The following is a 19777-nucleotide window of genomic DNA, read 5'->3' as shown; positions in this document are numbered from 1 at the left end:
TTTTTTTTTTTTTTTTTTTTTTTAATCCAAGCAATATTTTGAAAGGGTAAAATGAGACGGAAATTTTCCTTAATCTTTTTTTGTTATTTATAAAAACAAAATGTTATTTCACCACCACTTTTTTTGAAATTAATAATAAAAAAAAAATAAGGGTTGACAAACAAAAAATATTCATAATTGGAAGGAAATTTATTGAAGATGAGTTGTTAAATGTATGGTTTAACAAATGAAAATGGTTCGCATGTAAATTGCATAGGTTAATGGATTTTGGGAGAAAAAACAATGCAGTCGAATTTGTGGATTAAACTAGATACAAACCAATTTTATTTTTTAAAATTAGGTCCCATTTAATTATCATTTAAAATTTTGTTAAGAAGTAAGTTTATAAATATGTTATTTTATTGAGAAAACTAATCTCATCACTATAAAATAAATAAATAAAAAAAGTATAATTTTTTAAAAAAATAAAAAACTAAATTCGTAAAAATGATATATAAATAAATTAAAACTGATTGTCAAAATAATTATGGGGCTGACTTTGGAAATAAAAAATAAATGTCAACTTGAAGAAATTAATGAGGGAAAAGGGTAGTTGGAAGTTAAAAAATAAATAATTTTAATGTGTGGTCATTCAAGAATCATTTTCCGACCATTTCAAAGGCCACCGGACTCCCACCACCGACTCCCAAAGTCCTGCCACCTCTAAACCGTTAATTAATAGATTTATCCGCTATATTATTATTATTCAACCTTACTCTTTATTTAAAATATCAATTTTGAATAAAACATTGAAGGATAAAGATAAAATTTATTAACCAATAAAAACACATTCTACAAAAGAATAATGAAAGTAATATATATATATATATATATATTGTAGTGAGTGTGGCGGTGGCTGTTCTCCAAATAGAAAATGTTGCAAATGAGAGGGTAGTAGAATTATATTTTTTATAATATAATTTTAAAATCTGGAAATAATAACTGGAGATGTCGGAAAATCGGATCTATAGTAGTTTTTAGCCACGTGAAACACGAGTGACTTTATATGCAAGGAAATCAGGGTATGGTAATTTATTAATTTACTGTCATGCACTTCCACATTATTTTTCTTCATATTTTTTAAATTTAATCTCAATTTAAAATTTTTTTTTTTTTTTAATTTTGATTTTCTCTATATTTGATTTAATACTTCAATAAATAAAAATAATAATAAAAGAAAAACAGCGTAATCTATATATAAATATAATATGATAGTTAAAAACAGTGAACTATGTTCGGTCTTTTTATTTGTGTGAGTTAGCTACAAGAAACTTCAGTTAAAATTTATTTTTGTGTTTTTTTAGTGATTAAAAAATTTAACTTTTCAAAAGCAATTATTATATTATATAATTTACTGAAGTAAAAAAAAAGGAAATAAATAAATGTGAAGGGGTTTCTCAAGAAATTAAGGAAAAATAAAAGGAAGGTGCACGTGGAAGGGCACGGCGGTTATGTTAACCATGGTTAAAAGCATGGTGTTAGGTGGGTTTGACTGGTTAGGTTTGGTTTGGCGTTGGATCGTTCACGCGCTTCTTTGCCCTCACAATATAAACACGTCCCTCTACCGTTTCCTCTATTTCAACGCCTCCGCACAGCCACCACTTCCGCTACCCTCTTTCTCCTCCGCCGCCGTGCAGCGGAGTTCCTGCATATTTTTTTACACTGCTTTTCACATTTGCAGTTTATACAGCTTCTCCAATTCTTAAACGGACTCCGGTGGTCTTTTTCCTTTTGGCTAAATCATCTCGGTGCCACCGGATTCCAGTGAGGTGTTCAGTTTCTTCGTTTCGGATTCCGCATGCAATCGGAATCGAATTCTATGAAGGCTTCTCCATTTGAGTTCATGTCGGCTATAATTAAGGGGAAGATGGACCCGTCTAATTCTTCATTTCAGTCGACTAGCGAGGTTGCCTCAGCTATATTAGAGAATCGCGAGCTGGTTGCGATCTTAACAACCTCGATCGCGGTCATGATTGGCTGCTTCGTTGTTCTCGTGTGGCGGAGATCTGGAAATCGGAAAGTTAAGACCGTGGTGCTTCCTAAGCCGTTAATTTCGAAGGAGACGGAGCCCGAAGTTGAAGACGGGAAGAAGAAGGTTACGATATTCTTCGGTACGCAGACAGGCACCGCCGAAGGATTTGCTAAGGTTTGCTAACGAAAAACTCTCGAAGACGTGAATTTTCATTAATTCGTTTGTTGTTCATAAAATTTTGGCTATTGCTTACGGATGACTGTTATTGTTATTAGGCTCTATGTGATGAGGCAAAAGCACGGTACGACAAGGCCACATTTAGAGTTGTTGATTTGGTAAGTTTTTTTTCTTCTTATTTTGTGCCTGTGATGTTGGTGGTGACCTTTTGGTACATTCTGGTTTTCGTTAACGAACTATGGTGCTGACATTTGGAGTTGGACCTCATTACGCAGGATGATTATGGGGCTGACTACGATGAATACGAAATGAAATTGAAGAACGAGTCTTTTGCTCTCTTCTTATTGGCAACGTGAGTTTCAACCTACACGCAAGCTTTCCTGTTTTTACTTTGATTTCTCGTTTTCAGTTCAAGATTTAAAGTCCGTTTCTAGTTTTTTTCTTCAAGTGGCCAATTGGTGAGGAATGCAGGTACGGCGATGGAGAGCCCACTGATAATGCCGCTAGATTCTATAAATGGTTCACCGAGGTAATATTTCTTTCCGCATATTTCATTTTGTGCGGATGACTAGAATTGTTTTGCTGATTTAAGTATACATGTTTATAGGGGAAAGAGAGAGGGGAGTGGCTTCAGAACCTTCATTATGCAGTCTTTGGCCTTGGCAACCGACAATATGAGCATTTTAATAAGGTTTCAATGCTTCCTTAAAAAATTCCTAGGCGTTGATTGTAACTGTTGATTATTTCATTGTGTCTGATTCAAATTCAAAGATGTTGACTAAATTTATCTTTTCGTTGGTGACCAACAGATTGCAATAGTGGCAGATGAGGCGCTTGAGGCTCAGGGTATGCTCTTGTTTTCTTCCTGATGTTCATTTTTTAGGAGACCAGAAGTATAGGAAATCTTGAGAACATGTTTAAGATTAGGGCGAAGATTAATGTTTCTTTGAAGATAGTTTTTAAAATTTATTACGGTTATCAATAAAATTTATTATTTTGTTTGCAGGAGGCAAGCGCCTTGTGAAAGCTGGTCTTGGAGATGACGATCAATGCATAGAGGATGACTTCACTGCTTGGTACAGAGAAAGTGACTTGTTTACAGATGTTAATTAAAGAAGATTGTCCACTCATACTTACACTATTTGCTACCGTTTTTAGGCGAGAATTATTGTGGCCTGAGTTGGATCAGTTGCTTCTGGATGAGGAGGATGCAACAGCAGTGACCACACCTTACAGAGCTGCCGTATCAGAATATCGAGTTGTATTCCATGATCAAGAAGATGTAGCTGCTGAGAACAACTGGATAAATGCAAATGGTCATACTGTATATGATGCTCAACATCCATTCAGGTTGTGAGAATTTGATGTATTGAGTTTTAATTTGTGCAACACCTTGTGCCCCTCTGGAAATTTGTAAAATATGGAAAAGTAGAAGGAATCGTAGGAGGAATCTAACTGATTGTTTTATTGCATGAAGATCTAATGTGGTTGTGAGGAAGGAGCTCCATACGCCAGCATCCGATCGTTCGTGTTCTCATCTAGAGTTTGATATTTCTGGGTCTGGACTCAAGTAAGTAGCACTCAAGTTGGGTTTGATATTTCTGAAAGATAAACTATAGTTTATTGGTAGTTTTATTTAAATATCTGTACTACAGTTTAATTGCATTACACTGCCCTTCAACATCTGCTCTCTTTCTCAGATATGAAACAGGGGATCATGTTGGAGTTTACTGTGAGAATTTAACTGAGACTGTGGATGAGGCACTAAACTTATTGGGTTTGTCTCCTGAAACATATTTCTCCATACATACTGACAATGAGGATGGTACTCCACTAGGTGGAAGTTCTTTACCACCTCCTTTTCCATCTTGCACCCTCAGAACAGCATTGACTCGATATGCAGATCTCTTGAATTCACCCAAGAAGGTATTTTTTGGAATTATTGCTTCATGCTTCTGATTCATTAGGAAATCTATATGTTAATTGAGGTGATTAATCTAGTCTTAATGTATGCATTTTCAGTCAGTGTTGCTCGCACTAGCAGCACATGCTTCAAATCCTGTAGAGGCCGACCGATTAAGATATCTTGCATCACCTGCTGGGAAGGTAGTGATTTAACCTGGATATATTAAACGATTAGTTGGATGCCTTTCTTTTTATCAATTCTCACCCACTTATTTATTGGGTTAAAATTGTGTAGGATGAATATGCCCAGTCTGTGATTGGTTGCCAGAAAAGCCTTCTTGAGGTCATGGCTGAATTTCCTTCTGCTAAGCCCCCACTTGGTGTCTTCTTTGCTGCTGTTGCACCACGCTTGCAGCCTCGATTCTACTCCATATCATCATCTCCAAGGTATTTATAATTTCCTGACTTTTTCTCTTTTAGCATTTTTATCATCTATTGGAATTTCTTTGGACAGATTTGGCATAAAACCCAAGAGAAATTTGTGTGGATGGAATGAAGGGTCTAAGTCGTCGCATACACGGTTTGGAATAGCTCGTTGTAAATATAAGTCGCAAGGAAAGGACTTTATGTTAGGATTTTAGGGGAGTTGATGGAAATAAGTTTTGATAGACGGTGAAAGATTTGATGTTTTGGTCAAAGAATTTAGGAAAGAATTTCACCCATGTATCTCCCTTTCTCTGTGAGGTGTTGATATCTGTATTTTGTTCATTTAACAGGATGGCTCCATCTCGAATTCATGTTACTTGTGCTTTAGTCTATGACAAAATGCCAACAGGACGTATTCATAAAGGAGTGTGCTCAACTTGGATGAAGGTATGCTTCATTTATTTCTTGATTCCATCTGTGTGTGCAAAGACAAATCTGATATAATGCTCAAGACGCAATAATTTTTCAGAGAGCTACTCAATGTTAGATGAAGAGCGATAGTCCCAAATAATTAGGGTTTCTGAGCATCTTCAGATGGTTAATATGTAAATGATTCATGTTAAACTTGAAACGTTATGATGATATTTTCTTTTCCTGCAATAGTTTTGCTATTTTTCGTCTTAATATTCTGATAAGTGAAGGCTTTCCACTTAGAAAGTTGTGTAGGGTCATTTTTTTGGAAGCACATATAGAATGATTTCTGACCTTGAAGGAGCTTTATCATCGTCAAATTCATGCTTTATTCTGTCTGTGTACTTGTTTGACAATTTTATCATTTGGTTCAGATAATATCTAGAGATTGCAGCTCATATTATTGGTCACCTCCTTACTTTGTGATTTTAATAATTTTTTCTGCATTCTTCAGAATTCTGTGCCCATGGAGAAAAACCATGATTGTAGTTGGGCTCCAATTTTTGTGAGGCAATCGAACTTCAAGCTTCCTGCAGACAGTAGAGTGCCTATAATCATGGTTGGTCCTGGAACTGGATTGGCTCCTTTCAGAGGTTTCTTACAGGTCTGCTTGCATACTTGCTTTCAAGTCCCTTGGCTTACTTCTGCTTGACTTTTACTCTTCTAGACAATAAACAAGTTGAATTACTTTTATCTTCAGGAAAGATTAGCTTTGAAAGAAGCTGGAGTAGAATTGGGGCCTTCAATATTGTTCTTTGGATGCAGAAACCGTAGAATGGTATTGCTAAGTTCCCAGATTCACTTGTATTTCGGCTGTTGAAGAAATATATTGCTGTTTGTTTATGAATTTTCAAGCTAATTCCTTTTGCCTCGTCTCTTGAAGGATTATATCTACGAGGATGAACTGAACAACTATGTTGAGACTGGTGCACTCTCCGAGTTGGTTATTGCCTTCTCACGTGATGGGCCAACAAAGGAATATGTGCAGCATAAAATGACAGAGAAGGTGAAAATATAATCCTAACAAGGGTTCGACCTATATGCTTGTGGATTAATGGAAGAAGATATTAAAGCCCTTTTTCCCCTTTAAATATGCAGGCTTCAGACATCTGGAATTTGATATCACAAGGTGCTTACTTATATGTTTGTGGTGATGCAAAGGGGATGGCTAAGGATGTCCACCGAACTCTCCATACTATTGCGCAAGAGAAGGTATTTTCACAAGTCCCTTTCTATGCATTCTGATTCTTTTTGTGTTCATACACATGGAATTTGCCTTTTCCATCTCCTCACAAGTTAAAACAAAAAGAGGAAAGACTCAAGGGAAATGGATAGTCTTAATCATATGCAAGAGTCTTAAGAGAACCCAAGGCCAAGCCCTTCGATCACTTAAGTTCAGTTTTACTCATTGTTCCTACCCAAGAACACTTATCATCCAGCTCCCCTCCCCTTCTTTAGAACTTCATTATTGACTCTCCGTGAATAGCTCAGCCGTCCAACAGTTAAAATTTGTTGTCTGTGCATATATTAACACCGTTGTTCAATTGGGCTAACTAAAGTTGCTGGATGTCAATTCCAGGGATCTCTCGACAGCTCTAAAGCTGAGAGCATGGTGAAGAATCTGCAAATGACCGGAAGGTATCTGCGTGATGTGTGGTGATAACTCCACCCATGTGATCTCCAGAGGCATATTGCAGAATATTTAAAGAAAGGTAAATCTTGGTTTGAGTGAATTATTGCGAAAGCTGTTCCCAAATTGAGTCCCTTTGTCGATCACTTAGATGGGAGTTTTGCTAGGTCTTCTTCTCAGCATGGCAGAAGTTACAGCAGATATGAAGGATTCTTTTGTTCGTGTAATTTATAGAACACAGATGTAGTCACTAGTTACAGCTCTCGTTTCTGTAGCGTTCTTGTTCTAGTACGAACCAATAAAGATGGTTCAAGACCTTCAAATTCATATACATTTGCTGTAATATTAAACGGATGAAATAATTTAGAATTTTTGTCTCATTACTTGTTTCTACTTAAGCTGTTACATATCTTGCAAGCTCTCGTACTCACTGTGTGTGTGTCTCTCTTAAACTGGCAACACGCATCTTTGATGCTCCCTTTTCTTTCGACACACATCTTTGATGTTCCTATTTGGTTGGTGCTAACTGAAGTGAGGGAAACTATGAATGCAAATGAAAGTTTCATTGCCTTTTAGATTTTACACTAGGAAAAGGAAAAGGAAAAGGAAGGGGGAATACAAAGACATTCGAGTGTATAAATGGTGGCTAGTCCAAAAGAAAAAAGAAAATGAGATGCTCCCCATTGAGTTATTTGATTGAGATATGAGAGAAATTCTGATACAAGATTTGCAATAATTGAAATGAGCAATTGAGCAGTTGAAAGACCTTCAGTAAGTGCATTTCGAGATCCAATTGTCTCGAGGAGATCGATTGTTAACAAAGTTAAAAATGAGAATCAAAGTTCATATTTTGGCAAACTATCTGATAGATAACCTTCTCTTGAAATGTTGGATATTCCACTAGAATGATAAGATTGTTTGTATCATCAGCAGAGCATGAATGAGGCATTAGCTTTCTGAATCTTCAAACGGAGGCAGACCCCATTCCTTGGGGTTGAAATCCATGAGGGAACTCAATACCTGGTCTGCGTCACCAAGGTAAGAACTATCCAACCTTGGATCTGGAACCATAATTACATTCCTGCTTGGCAATGGCAATAGAAGGTTTCAGTGACCATTACAATACCCAAAATTGTTACAATCAGATTAATTATGATTCTATTGTCTATACCTTCCTACTTCCAATTTTGTTCTTGCACTTGCGTAAACATATTGATTTAGTCTGAAAACTAAATATGAAAGTTTAGCTGGTTCTGTGTCAACTTCTACATGACTTCATGCCAGATTCTACTTACAAGCTATACACTTGCAAGAATATAAAGAACTAAGACAAATCTAGGGACAAATATCCAAACTAGAAAAGGAGAAGGGCATGAAGTATAATCTAATCAATCATGGACTATGTTTGTTCTCCCAGTAAACCTATAATGGATTTTCTGAAACTAATGGGTCTCTGCATATTTAAATTCAGAAAGTGGCATCATAAAAACTAGAATATTTGAGTCTTAAACCAAGGAACCCAGCCCCATTTTGAAAATATAGAATATGCAGAGCTAAAAGCATGGGCAACACTTAGGTGAGGTTAATCAACTTGGGTGACAAAATTCCTGTTGTTGGCATTTTACACTTAATGATATGATATAAAGGCCACACATCCTTTCAAGTTCAAGTTGAATGTTAAAAAAAAACGTGTCATAAAGCTAAAATAGTAAGGACACAATAAGTAAGAACTTCAAATTCCGAAACTTACATTCCCGCATTTTTAGCTGCAAGAACACCTGACGGTGCATCTTCAAAAACAAGGATTCTTTGTGGATCCACAGGATTCTCCTGTATAAAAAACGTGGCACGGCCATCATCAATTCGAAGCAAAAATATAAAAAGAAAGAAAGGGAAGCACTTATACGGCAGTAAATGGGTGAACCAAGACTTTGAATCAAAAGTTACAACTATACCTCAAATCTTTTAGCAGCTGCAAGGAATATATCCGGAGATGGTTTTCCTTTTTTAACCTCAGGATCGTCACCAAGAACAACGTGATGCATCAACTTAAAAAGTTCACCATGTCTTTGTGTTTTTAATTCAAAATGGCGTTTATGAGATCTGTTGAAAATCATAAGATATATAATGGTAAAGATACAAATTAACAACAAAGAGAGAAGGAACTAGGATTAGCATAAGAATGGCAGGAATTTATGATATGAAAGGCTAAGCAATGAACTATCATATAAATTAGTTATACCCAGTTGCCAAGCCAAATGGCACTCCTTTTGCATGAAGATGTCTGATCAACCGGCTAGCTCCTACAATAAATAGGAAAGTGAAGGTAACTAAAAGCAATTCGTGACAATAAAAATTATTAATTTAAACATCAACCACTCGCTAGTATGTAGAAAGAGAACAGAGAAATTTCAGGTCAGTAAGAATGTTGTGGATTGTCTTGTCTCAACTGTCCTCTCTGGACTTTCCCTTTCGAGCTTCCCCTCAAGGGTTTTAAAATGCGTCTGCTAGGGAGAAGTTTCTGCACTCTTATAAAAAATGTTTCATTCTCCTCCCCAACTGACGTGGGATCTCACAGTTTACATATCAGCAAAAATGACAAGAATAATTTCGCTTATCTATTTTAAAGAAATCTATGTCCAGCCACCAGTTCTAATTTTGTACATAAATAAGGTGAATCTTATGTTGTTTTTGGCTGAAACACTATCTAAGCGTCTTAATATCATGGTGGTGCAGTACAACAATGTAAATCTAATTTACATCTATATGCCTGAGAAAAAGGATTACTGTTTGGAAAGCAGGGGGCATGGATGCCAAACAATCCTGATTCTTATCTATTGTCGTAGGTAGAAGCGGCTCCTAGGAAAGATCAACTTTTTAGTTATCCCATCAATTAATCGCCCAAGCTGATGAATGAAGCTTAAGTAGAAATAAAAGGGTAGGGTAGGGTGAAGGATAATGGGAGATGCCCAAAAATTGAAGGCTAGCTGCGGCATCTCTCTCCAATTTGACTTAAACGAAATGAAATCCACATAACTATAGAAATGATTATCAGCATCACATCAAATCAAATCAACCATTGTCACAACTGCTAACACTAACCTGGCATAGCCTCGGTATTCGGAAACATGCTTCGTAGCATATCCTCTCTTTCCACAAGAAAGTCCTCCGCACTAAGAGAATCGCTAATCCCAGTCTCGTTAACAAAGACCCGAGCAGCTTCTATAGCTTTCATACCCATCATCTTTGCCTTAAGTGACCAATCAAAAGTTTTATCATACCTTGCCAGTATTTTCTGTTGCACTTCAGTGTAAAACCCCTCAGTATCTGCAGCAGAAGGGTTACCAATTAGTTCACGAAAATTTAACAGAAAGTATATGTAGATCTAGGAGAAGAGTTTAAACTAAATCTCCTCATTGACAAAGAGCAGATGGAACTGAAAACAACTACATCACATGCTAAGACCAAAAATTCATGCCTAGTCCATTCAAGAACATCAGAATTTCAAAGTTGTACATAGTTTAGCAAGTAGAATGCAAGTTGCTAACAAGCATCACTGAACAATATGCAAACATGATTAGCAGATAAGGATCCACAACATATATACAGAAATGAGAGCATGGTACGAAAGGAAATGAAAAATGCAATAATGAGGGCGTGAAGAAGGGGAAGTTAAGATGATCAACGAATTTACCCAATAACAGGCCGTCCATATCAAAGATAATATGAGTGATAGATCCTCTGGAAGGGGTGTCGGAGGAAAGATTCGCCATTGAAACTGTCGTTGCAGTTCGATTGGGGAAGTGGAATGAAGAAGATTGGAGAGGTTTGGATCTCGAATTGCGCAGGAAGTTCCGAAGAAGTCTATTGGGAGATGGGCTTTGCAAGAGTTGAAGCATCGCGCGCTTTATGCCAATATATTGTTGAAAAAAATGGCGTATGATTTTTGCCTTTATATTTTTTTAATTTTATTCTTTTTGTATTTTAAAATATTCAATTTTAGTTGATATAAGATTGATAAATAATAAAATTAGTCATTTAAACTAAATTAGTTATAAATAATAACAATCATTTTGTAACAATATATATTTTAAATACGTAATTTAGGTTTTATTGAAGGGATCAAAATGGATCTCTACTTATGCTGTCTTATCTAAATAAGAGCTATAATTAAATAAAATAGGTTACTTAGAAATCTTATACATAGCAAAAATAATGGGAGCAGGCCAACCATATATTTGAAAAACCGAAGTCAAAGTAGAGGTTGAGGTAGATGAAGCTAAAACTAGGAGAAGAATAATAGTCGTAAAAAGGGCAAAAATCAACGTCCCATTTTATCTCGAAGCGGGGGCAAACTTTACATGAGAGGGTATTGGAATGCCCTTATTAAAGTGTGTGTTGCAGCTATGTGAGATGAGAATGAGTTTTGTGCTCTACTAAGATTGTTAGACCCAGGGTTACTGCAAAAGGCATGCTCTCAGTTCTACGTTTGGAGCTTCCATCCAATTCTCAACATCATCCATCCAATTCTCAACATCATCCATCCAATTCTCAACATCATCCATCCAATTCTCAACATCATCCATCCAATTATCCAATTCTCAACATCATCCATCCAATTCTCAACATCAACCATCAATGTTCATCTCTACCGCCACATCCACAACTCAATGGGTTTCAATTGAACAATGAATCAAAACAACGTTTATGTTTGGAACTCTCTTTTCTAATCAATGTGAGAATTTGTTTTCGTTTAACATTAATAAATAACTTTTTAGTAGTGATTTTTTTTGTTAGTATGAGATGAACGAGCTCTAAATCACTGATAAAAAAAAATCGAAGAGGGAGTGAAAAGACAAGTTTTCAGGTGGATTAAGGTACATACAAAACTAAATGTCATGTCGTCGTATTCAATCAATACAGCCTCACTTAACTACACGAAAGCATCGACCGCTGCCTTGTATCAAATAAATGGCAAACCCCCACAAACCGCAGTTTAGACTCCATAAATGAAGACTTCAAGATCCCTTTTTTTCTTTCACTTGTTACCTTTCTTCGTTTTCATGTCATAATCATGAGACTAAATAGGTGGATGTCAGGCAAATCTGGAGTCACGAACAAGAACTCAACAACAAACAATCGACCTGGAAATCCGAGGGCGAAGCGATTACTTCAGTTCTTGCACGCTCAGCTCAACCTTACTACTGTTTGAAAGGAAGAACGTAATTCAGGTACGGCTGTTGAACACTCTTTCCACAAGAATATGATGGGAAAGCTATTAGGACAGAATTACTAGTAATAGGGTAGTAATGTGTGGATCTAAACCAGTCTAAATTAACTATCAGGCTTCGGCTTATGATAACTTGCATAAAGAGTGATCTTTTAAATGTCCAATGAGCAGAACTAAAGATCGAGCCCAAAGTCGTACCATCAACATATACCCAATGTAATATTTAAAACCTTCTTCAGTTAAGTTAGATAACGATAGACATGCATGAAGTGATAGAAAAAGATTAGGGAAAGTATTACTGGGATTTTGACATCTATCTCTACAATTAGCAAGAAGCTCCTACCTCCTACAGAAGTTTCCAGTGATAGGTCAAACATAGTTCATTGGTGAAGCCCAAAGAATTCCAGTAATGTACAATCATATAATACCAGGAACAACAAATCATGTGCTCATATAAATGAAAACAATGCAAAAATGATAGACAACTTCAACTTACAAGCTAAGCTCATACAAACAAACCAAAAACACATACCTACGACGACCAAATAAAAATCAAACCATCTGTAAGAACAAATACCTTTAAAGACTTCAGTTGCATATGTAGACTCCAGACTCAAATTTGTGCTCTGTCTCATAGAAGTCTGTCTTACCCTCCGTAGCCGGCCGTAAAGAAATCCCAGATAGTGATCTATAACTTTGAACTGAAAATTTCACATAACCAACCACTTCAAGTTCTTCTCCTTCATCTTCCTCGTTCTGATCCACAGGCATCCTAGCTCTCAATCGACCAGGAGAACCCTTCAAAGGAATCTCGGGAACGTGCCATTTTAGTTCTTTTTCAGACCGATTCAATACAGCTTTTGGAGACACCTTTAACAATGTAGGATCAACAGGTAGTTTCAGAGTAAAAGTCACATCCTTCAAAGGTAATGGCAAATCGGGGTTCGCAGCATACTGAACCATCACTGAGAGTAAAGTCCCGCTATGACGTTGTATGAGACGAACTCGCAAAGGCAATGGGGTTAATCTAGGTAGCAAGCTATACTTGATAATTGGTATGGGCTCATTTACAGGCGCTGTTCGCACGTGAAACATTCCATTTCCAAGACTACTAACACGAGAACCCTGCACGACAAATCGTTTAACTGGAGCTGTATCCTCAACACGAAAAGAAAACTCTGTTTCTTTGTCATCTGAGGTTTTAGGTGGCAAAGTTTTCAAATATATAACTCCCATCAATCCTACTCTTGCCAGCAGTGATTCCCTGAACTCTGCACTAATCTGTTCGACGATATACATTTCGGGACCCTTCATTTCAGTTTTAGTCACCAAATTCTCAAGTGGCGTTGCTGCACCACTAGCATCAGCAACAGCCGCTTTTGGATCACTTCCGGTCTGCAAGAGCTCCAACCCACCAAGACCCTCTGATTTCTTAACCTTCTCAGGGCCTACGAACTCAGATGGATCCAATCCTCCACCCCAAGCATCACCGAAGCCCTCAAAAGTTTCTTCCATTGTAGCTTGATCAGTACTGAATTCTATACCACCATAATTTCCTTCGAATCCCTCAACACCAATATGAGTTGATTGAGTGGCCTCCGCAGGTGGCAATGTTGGCACCTCAAGACCCGCCAACACCATAGTCAAATCAGTAGCAGAAGGGTCCTTATTCTTCTTGAACCCGCTCACGAGCTCTTCAGGCTTGTTAATCATGTCACTTGCCGCAAATGGATCATGCTCAGCAGCGGGCTCCTCAGTCTTCTGCTGCTGCTGATCGTGTTGCTCATTCACACTCTGAGTGACAGGAGCAAGAGTTGCAGCTATTTCATCCCCAGCTTCGAGAGTCTCCGCAGGTAGCTCAAACCGCGCACTTGAAAATGCCTGCACATTGGCTTCATGCTCAATCGAGTGAACCTCCATGGCATTCCAACTATCAGCCCCACGAATCTTATTCTCTGTATCGAGGGCTGAATGAACCATCTTGGCAAGACCATCGGCGTGCATCGAAGAAAGCATTGCCGCAAGGCGAATGTTGCTGACACCCCTTAGAACAATATCCAACGCCATGTAAATCTCGGCGTATTTCCGGCTAAGCTTCTCAGGTGTGACATCAACACCACGACAGGCCGTAACAACGACGCTGACAGCTTGGTTTACAATATGGATACACTCAAAGACATTAACAGAATTATCTTGATCGGCAGTGGTGATGCCGAGGACATAGATGCCATTGACGAGGCGATAGACAACTCGGTAGCGGCTCTCCACACCGACAATAACCTGACCATTAGAGGCAGCCAAAGGATCATCACCAAGTGAAGCAATAGAATCGGCGAGCGAGGAATCATCACCAAGGACGGTCGATGCGTGGTGGCTTTGGTGCTTGGTGACAGCGAAGGCCAATCGCATCTGGCGGAAGGAGGATAGGGCAGCTAGCGCTCGCGGGGGAGGGAACCATTCGCGAGTTTGTAGGAGGATATCAGATCCATTAGCAGGTTGCAGAGCAAGGGCTAAACAGGAGGACATGGTGGAATGATGGATCCAGATCTGATAGCAATTGATCCAAAGCCTTTAAAGGAGGGGATGGATTGGTAATCCCTGGTTCTAACTTCTAGGGTTCTGGGGACGAATTTGTAAGCAGAAATGAAAACAATAACATACTTGGAAGGGGATGATCTTGAAGTGCGGCTTCTTTAAGCTCGTTGAATAGCGTCTCCGACGAAGAGAAATCGCAGTTGGTGCCGAGATCGATCAGAATTCAGAAAGAACTCGGAAACGGAAACTCAGAGTTGAGAGCGAGTGAATGGTACGACAGATTTCTGATTTGGGCTTCTCAACTGGAATTTGAGCTGATGGGGCCGTGGCGGCGGAGCCTACAAATTTGCCTCTTTCAGCTGGGCTCTACGTATATGTACACATTTCCTACTCAACAAAATTCTTATTTAACATAAACAAAAGTTGAGAGAAAATTCCTTCCTCAAAGGAGAGGCTAAGAGAGGCTACAGTGCCAATTATCAATTCTACTAATCATTGCTTGATCATTTATAAAAGCCACGCAGTTCATGAACTTCTGGGTAATTGGCAAGGAGGTAGGATATGGTTGATTTGAAAAAGAATGCAACGACAAATTGATTGAACTTGATGTTATTTATATGAATATAGAAAAAACCTTCTCCTTCCTCCTAAGGAAGTTGTATTTAAAGAGAGAATTTTGACAGGAAAGCATCAATCTTTGATTTCCCAATAGAATCCCTGAAGACATAATAGACAGACAAGCACAGTTCTATAAGAGATTCTTTTGCAGCTTGTGTTTTAGACACACTGTAGTAAATCGTACAATATCTCTATTAATTATATCCTAATTCTTGTTGCCTTTTCACTTTGTTCATAGCAACAGAAATACAATTGGCCTTCTTCTTCTTCTTCTTCTTCTTCTTCTTCTTCTTCTTCTTCTTCTTCTTCTTCAATCCTCTGAAAACACCTTCATTTCTCCAGAGCTTTGAGATCTAAATCTGTTGTGACGGCTGCATACAAAAGGAAAACCAGATTCAGAACTGCCCCAAATGGTATGGTATGGTATGGTATACACACACCTCATAGATTTATCAGATACTAACATCATACGCATTCACTTCCAAAGAAAAAGATGTGCATATAAGGCAAACGAAGAGAGGAGAAAGAAGGTGAGCGGCAATGGTGATAGCAGTAGGCAAGTGACGGCCAGGAGGAGGAAGAAAGGAGAAAAAAGAAAGAAAAGAACAATGAGACATTTAAACAGAAAGAGATACCTGAAATATTGTAGATGTCTCCTACAGGACCGTCAAGTTGAATAAAGTACAAAAGGCACTGCACAAGGTGGGAAAACAAGGCAGGTAAGAAAAATACCACAACCACAAACATTTGCTCAGACATATTATTCTACCATGATATCAAAATGCATCACCACAAGAATGAGTACAACGAGAAAACTCCACACATCTCTTGCAAGGTTTTTCTCACAGAAATTATGCAAGTTAGAAGTCTATATGCTGTTATTAATAGTATCCTTTCATCATCCTCCCTATGTCAGCTAGACTCCTTGACTTACAAAATGCATGCTCTAGCTTCTGAGGAACTTACCCAACAAAAAAATAGTTAACATCAGAGCAAGTGTAAGTTGAACTGAGCAACCACGCTGTAGATTCCTTGAACTCTGGAACTGTCTGCGGCCCAAAAACCTAGCAAAGAGCTAGCAAAACAAAAATATGAAATATCCATTAGCGACCTCCCGATTGCAGTCGCATTCAAATAAAACAAATGGGCCTCATTACCAATGTCAATCATTAGTAGCGTTCGCTTTTCATGCTTGTAAAAGTTCGCTATGTAGTATTACTTCTCCAAACGAGAGAAAAATCTACCTGATTGTATGCATGACCAGCAACCTTTGCTGGAAGAAACTCACGCCCAAGTTGCCTCCAGAGGATTGTTCTAGATCCTTTATCTTTAGGTGTGGCCTCGACAGTTGGAATTGGGTTTATACACTCATCCTCATCAGGAATAGCAATTGTCATAGAACCAAAGTTTGGTGAACTCCACACTCTCCTAGCATTGGCCATCCTTTCTGAATGGCATACAACATCTTCCCCTGCACGTGAAATTACATTTCGAGTTTCTTCGACTTTATCGCCAATATCTAGGCTGCTCTGATTACTGCTTTCTTCTCGTCTTTTACTATAAGTCTCATGAGTAGATTCTTCAAAAGAAGGCATAGGTTCCAAAATTTCATCTTTTGGACCTCGTACAGTAGCGGTTGTCCCAGAGAGAAATGCAGCTAAATCATCACATTCTTCCTCATTAAGGTTTACCCATTTAAGGGGCTGCTTGCCTTCCTCAACAAAATATTCACGTAATGATTCCTCAACACAAAATATTTGGTTTTCAATGGCGTCAATGAATTGTCTATGTCTTTCCAGCTTAGTATCATCCCCATGGTGTCTGTAGCTCAACCGGACAGCCTTCTCAAACTCTTCTAACTAAACATGCATCCAGAGTTGACATGTATAAGTATCAATGCAAGAGAGTTCAAAGACAAGGGAATTGAAGAAGAAAACCAGAGTTCGCCAGTTAATTGGGGTGTCATACAGAATAAAAATTTAAGAAACAAGGTGCTGAATATAAGAGAAGATAAACCTAAAACAAATCTGTGTCTGTGTCGTAGTTGTCAACATACGAGGTAGGAATGTCTGAGACTTTCAACTTCGGAAATAAAAATGAAGTAATTACGTACAGAATATTAATCACCTGCCATTTGGTTGTTCCCAAAGCAGTTCGCAACTCCCTGGTAAATGCATCCAAATCATCTAGCATTAACCTTGCTTTTCTCTCTCTTAACCATGTCCTATATATTGATTCCAATCTGACATTTATATAGAAGAAACATGAGAGAATTCAAACCAATCAGATTTGATCTTACTGAAAAGAACAAGTATAACATTGTTACAATATAATTTTATCTAACAAAGTGATAACCGGAGGAACGATCAATATTAGATTCAACTCATCGACAAGAGAGACAAAGCGGATGTGATGAAAAGAAATACAAAATCTAAAAGCACAGATAGAGATGAAGTTCTTGCTATTAGTTATTATTCGAGCAGGAACAGGAGAGAGATTTTTATTCGCACGCATATATATAAGGAACTTTGAATGAGACACATGAAAGAAAACAAAGGGGCCAAAAAAGTCCATCCAGAACGGATATGACATAAAAAGAATCTTAGAACCAAAAGTAAAAGATAGTTATGAAACAAATTTGAATTAAGAACCCATAAGAAGCGTTGGAATATATCACCCCAAATATTGTCTAATCTCAATCTCTGAACAACATACAAACTAAACTTTAGGATAAACGACTATGTGCTCTCGATGAGAAAGGGCATGCCACAAAACATTATTCAAATTCTCCGCCCCGCCTCTGTAAAACACGCCAATTGTGGCCTTAAACACGAAAGAAGGCTCTCAGCAAAACTTCAATGGTGATAATCCTTAACAAATCCACTAGCCAAGCCAAGAACCTGACTATGCGTGTTCTCTTTGTAAGATTGCGCATCATTTCATCAGCTATTGACATCAAATAGGACGGTACCAATATGAAAACAGCTCGAACTAGTCTGCAACATATCCGATTGCCTAACCATCCTCCCCCTCCAACGTTTTGAACTTCATGAAATATCATAGTCAAATCATGAAGTTCTCCAACATCAATAAAAAACTACTTAGCATCTTCTTTCCCCTTTCCACTTCCTGACTTCACTCTCTCAACAACATAACAAACAACGATTCCAAGGCATAACCATATACCAATTGAATCAAAACAAGAACAGTACCCAAAAAGGAATATGCAAGTACAAGAACACGATTTGAAGAATTATTAGAGCAAAAGGCAGGAAACCAAAGAAATTTATGGTGGAGGAAACGCGTAGTTTAAAAGCCAAGACCATTAATAAACTCTTCACATCGGAATCAAATTATGATACCCACGTGATATCAAAGCAAGAAAAATGGAGAATTTCACGCACTCAAAAGCAATTACAGAAAGGAAAATTAAATAAAATCAATCGAAAGATAGACCCCTTTTGTTCATGCTCAAAATACCCAAACCCTCGATTCAATACAGAACTCACATGTCGGCCGATTCTTGCACCTCCTCAGCGGCGGAAAAGAAAGCATCTTTCTGCCATAAATCAAAACTCCGTGCAACCAACATCTCAAACCGCAGCGCTAATCACTCATAAAATGGACAACGATATGACGACAAGATCGTAGCCCGTGCGAGGCGCTGAATCGACCCACCAACAATTAAGAATTTCCGGGGATGAATAAATCGCAAGGCTTGAAACGAAAGAAAACAAAGGAGAGGAAGAATCAAAATCGTATACTCCACTCCCTCCTTCCCTCTCCTCTGCTAATAAATTAAACAGAGAATTGAGAAAGAGAGAGACATAAAAGCGATTCCGTTCCTCTTTCACTTTCCTTTCCCCTTCGTCCTTCCTTTTCCTTTTCCTTTTCCTTTTCCTTTCAATCTTATTTGCAGAACTTGCAAGTTTTAATCCACTGCATTTCACCACACCAGTTTCTATGACGTGGAAGCTTCCAATTGGCCATTTTTCCACGATCTAATCCTAACCGGTCGATCAACTCGGTGCGAATGCCCTAATCCATCTGAAAAAAAGGAAACATCAAACATGGCGTCGGTTGGTGGAGAGGGAAGACGACAAGAAAGAGTGAGCTGCCCAATCTGTTCGGGCAGTTTGCGGTCACCTATTTCTCAGTTGACCCACCCATCCAGAATAAGCACAGCCCAAAAACCAACCACCTGTAGTATTAAAATTACAATAATTATCGCGTTAATAAAATATTTGGATTTTCTTTATTGCGTGACTAATTTTGTGAAAGGGTTCGGTAATGAGTCAGCTAATTCATTATTTATTTTATTTTCCACTAAAATTGATTTTAATAATTGCGTGACCAATTATATGTACGGACCATCACGTGCTTCTCTAAGCCCAAGCCCAAGCCCAAGCCCAAGCCCAATATGTTCGAATCCAAATTCCCCAATTTGAGAATTGGGCCTAATTGGGCTAAACCAAAAAAATTTAGATAACTTTAAAGTATGTTTTTTTTTTTTTTTTATTTAATTTAAAATAATAATAAATAAATGAAAAGAGATGCAAATTGAGGGACATGGTTGTCATGTTTGTGAGATAAGGATTATTTATTTTATTTGAAAACAAGGATTATAAAAATGGGCACACTGTGCAGTGCAGTCAATTTGGAGGTATTAAATAAATAATATAAACAAAAACTGTCCAATTTCATACCTATTTCTTTTTTCTTTAACCGAATATCACTTTGCAACTAGCTCCTACCATCATCAAACTTTATTATT

The 19777-nt window shown here is 37.8% G+C and overlaps 4 protein-coding genes across 7 annotated transcripts; 1 reads left to right on the top strand and 3 right to left on the bottom strand.

The window, feature by feature from the left end:
- Nucleotides 1-1969: 1969 nt before the first annotated feature.
- LOC111793510 (NADPH--cytochrome P450 reductase-like) lies at nucleotides 1970-7000 on the top strand (the record flags this gene model as incomplete). Its single annotated transcript, XM_023675420.1, is given in 18 exon segments — nucleotides 1970-2185; nucleotides 2287-2346; nucleotides 2464-2540; nucleotides 2660-2717; nucleotides 2796-2879; nucleotides 2998-3034; nucleotides 3195-3264; nucleotides 3347-3538; nucleotides 3666-3758; nucleotides 3889-4114; nucleotides 4211-4294; nucleotides 4389-4540; nucleotides 4870-4966; nucleotides 5445-5594; nucleotides 5691-5768; nucleotides 5874-5996; nucleotides 6089-6202; nucleotides 6570-7000. Coding segments are annotated over 18 exon segments (1992 nt in total), but the record flags the coding sequence as incomplete, so codon positions are not given.
- Nucleotides 7001-7277: 277 nt separating this feature from the next.
- Nucleotides 7278-10532, bottom strand: LOC111792281 ((DL)-glycerol-3-phosphatase 2). Its single transcript, XM_023673651.1, has 6 exons — nucleotides 10315-10532; nucleotides 9723-9947; nucleotides 8863-8923; nucleotides 8576-8723; nucleotides 8371-8450; nucleotides 7278-7701 (listed from the first exon to the last, which is right to left on the bottom strand). Exons 1-6 carry the CDS (start codon nucleotides 10517-10519, stop codon nucleotides 7569-7571), a joined length of 852 nt encoding a protein of 283 aa, XP_023529419.1. The 5' UTR covers nucleotides 10520-10532; the 3' UTR covers nucleotides 7278-7568.
- Nucleotides 10533-11468: 936 nt separating this feature from the next.
- LOC111793257 lies at nucleotides 11469-14775 on the bottom strand. Of its 3 annotated transcripts, none has more exons than XM_023675055.1 (2): nucleotides 12428-14775; nucleotides 11469-11824 (listed from the first exon to the last, which is right to left on the bottom strand). In XM_023675055.1, the coding sequence occupies exon 1, from the start codon at nucleotides 14374-14376 to the stop codon at nucleotides 12439-12441; it is 1938 nt and encodes a 645-aa protein (XP_023530823.1). In that variant the 5' UTR covers nucleotides 14377-14775; the 3' UTR covers nucleotides 11469-11824; nucleotides 12428-12438. The 3 variants fall into 3 exon arrangements, with proteins under 3 accessions (XP_023530823.1, XP_023530825.1, XP_023530824.1); XM_023675057.1 differs by having other exon boundaries at nucleotides 11469-11821; XM_023675056.1 differs by having other exon boundaries at nucleotides 11824-11869.
- A 284-nt stretch (nucleotides 14776-15059) lies between these two features.
- Nucleotides 15060-18922, bottom strand: LOC111793489. 2 transcript variants are annotated; one of them, XM_023675395.1, is made up of 7 exons: nucleotides 18513-18922; nucleotides 17131-17245; nucleotides 16625-16862; nucleotides 16248-16474; nucleotides 15970-16078; nucleotides 15639-15696; nucleotides 15060-15374 (listed from the first exon to the last, which is right to left on the bottom strand). In XM_023675395.1, the coding sequence occupies exons 1-6, from the start codon at nucleotides 18593-18595 to the stop codon at nucleotides 15671-15673; spliced, it is 798 nt and encodes a 265-aa protein (XP_023531163.1). In that variant the 5' UTR covers nucleotides 18596-18922; the 3' UTR covers nucleotides 15060-15374; nucleotides 15639-15670. The 2 variants fall into 2 exon arrangements, with proteins under 2 accessions (XP_023531163.1, XP_023531162.1); XM_023675394.1 differs by having other exon boundaries at nucleotides 16248-16862.
- Between the last annotated feature and the right edge of the window lie 855 nt (nucleotides 18923-19777).

This window comes from Cucurbita pepo, chromosome LG04 (genome assembly GCF_002806865.2).
Source record: "Cucurbita pepo subsp. pepo cultivar mu-cu-16 chromosome LG04, ASM280686v2, whole genome shotgun sequence".
Taxonomy (NCBI): Eukaryota; Viridiplantae; Streptophyta; class Magnoliopsida; order Cucurbitales; family Cucurbitaceae; genus Cucurbita; species Cucurbita pepo.
Note: the sequence above shows the minus strand (reverse complement) of the source record. Positions and strands in the feature narration are given on the sequence as shown.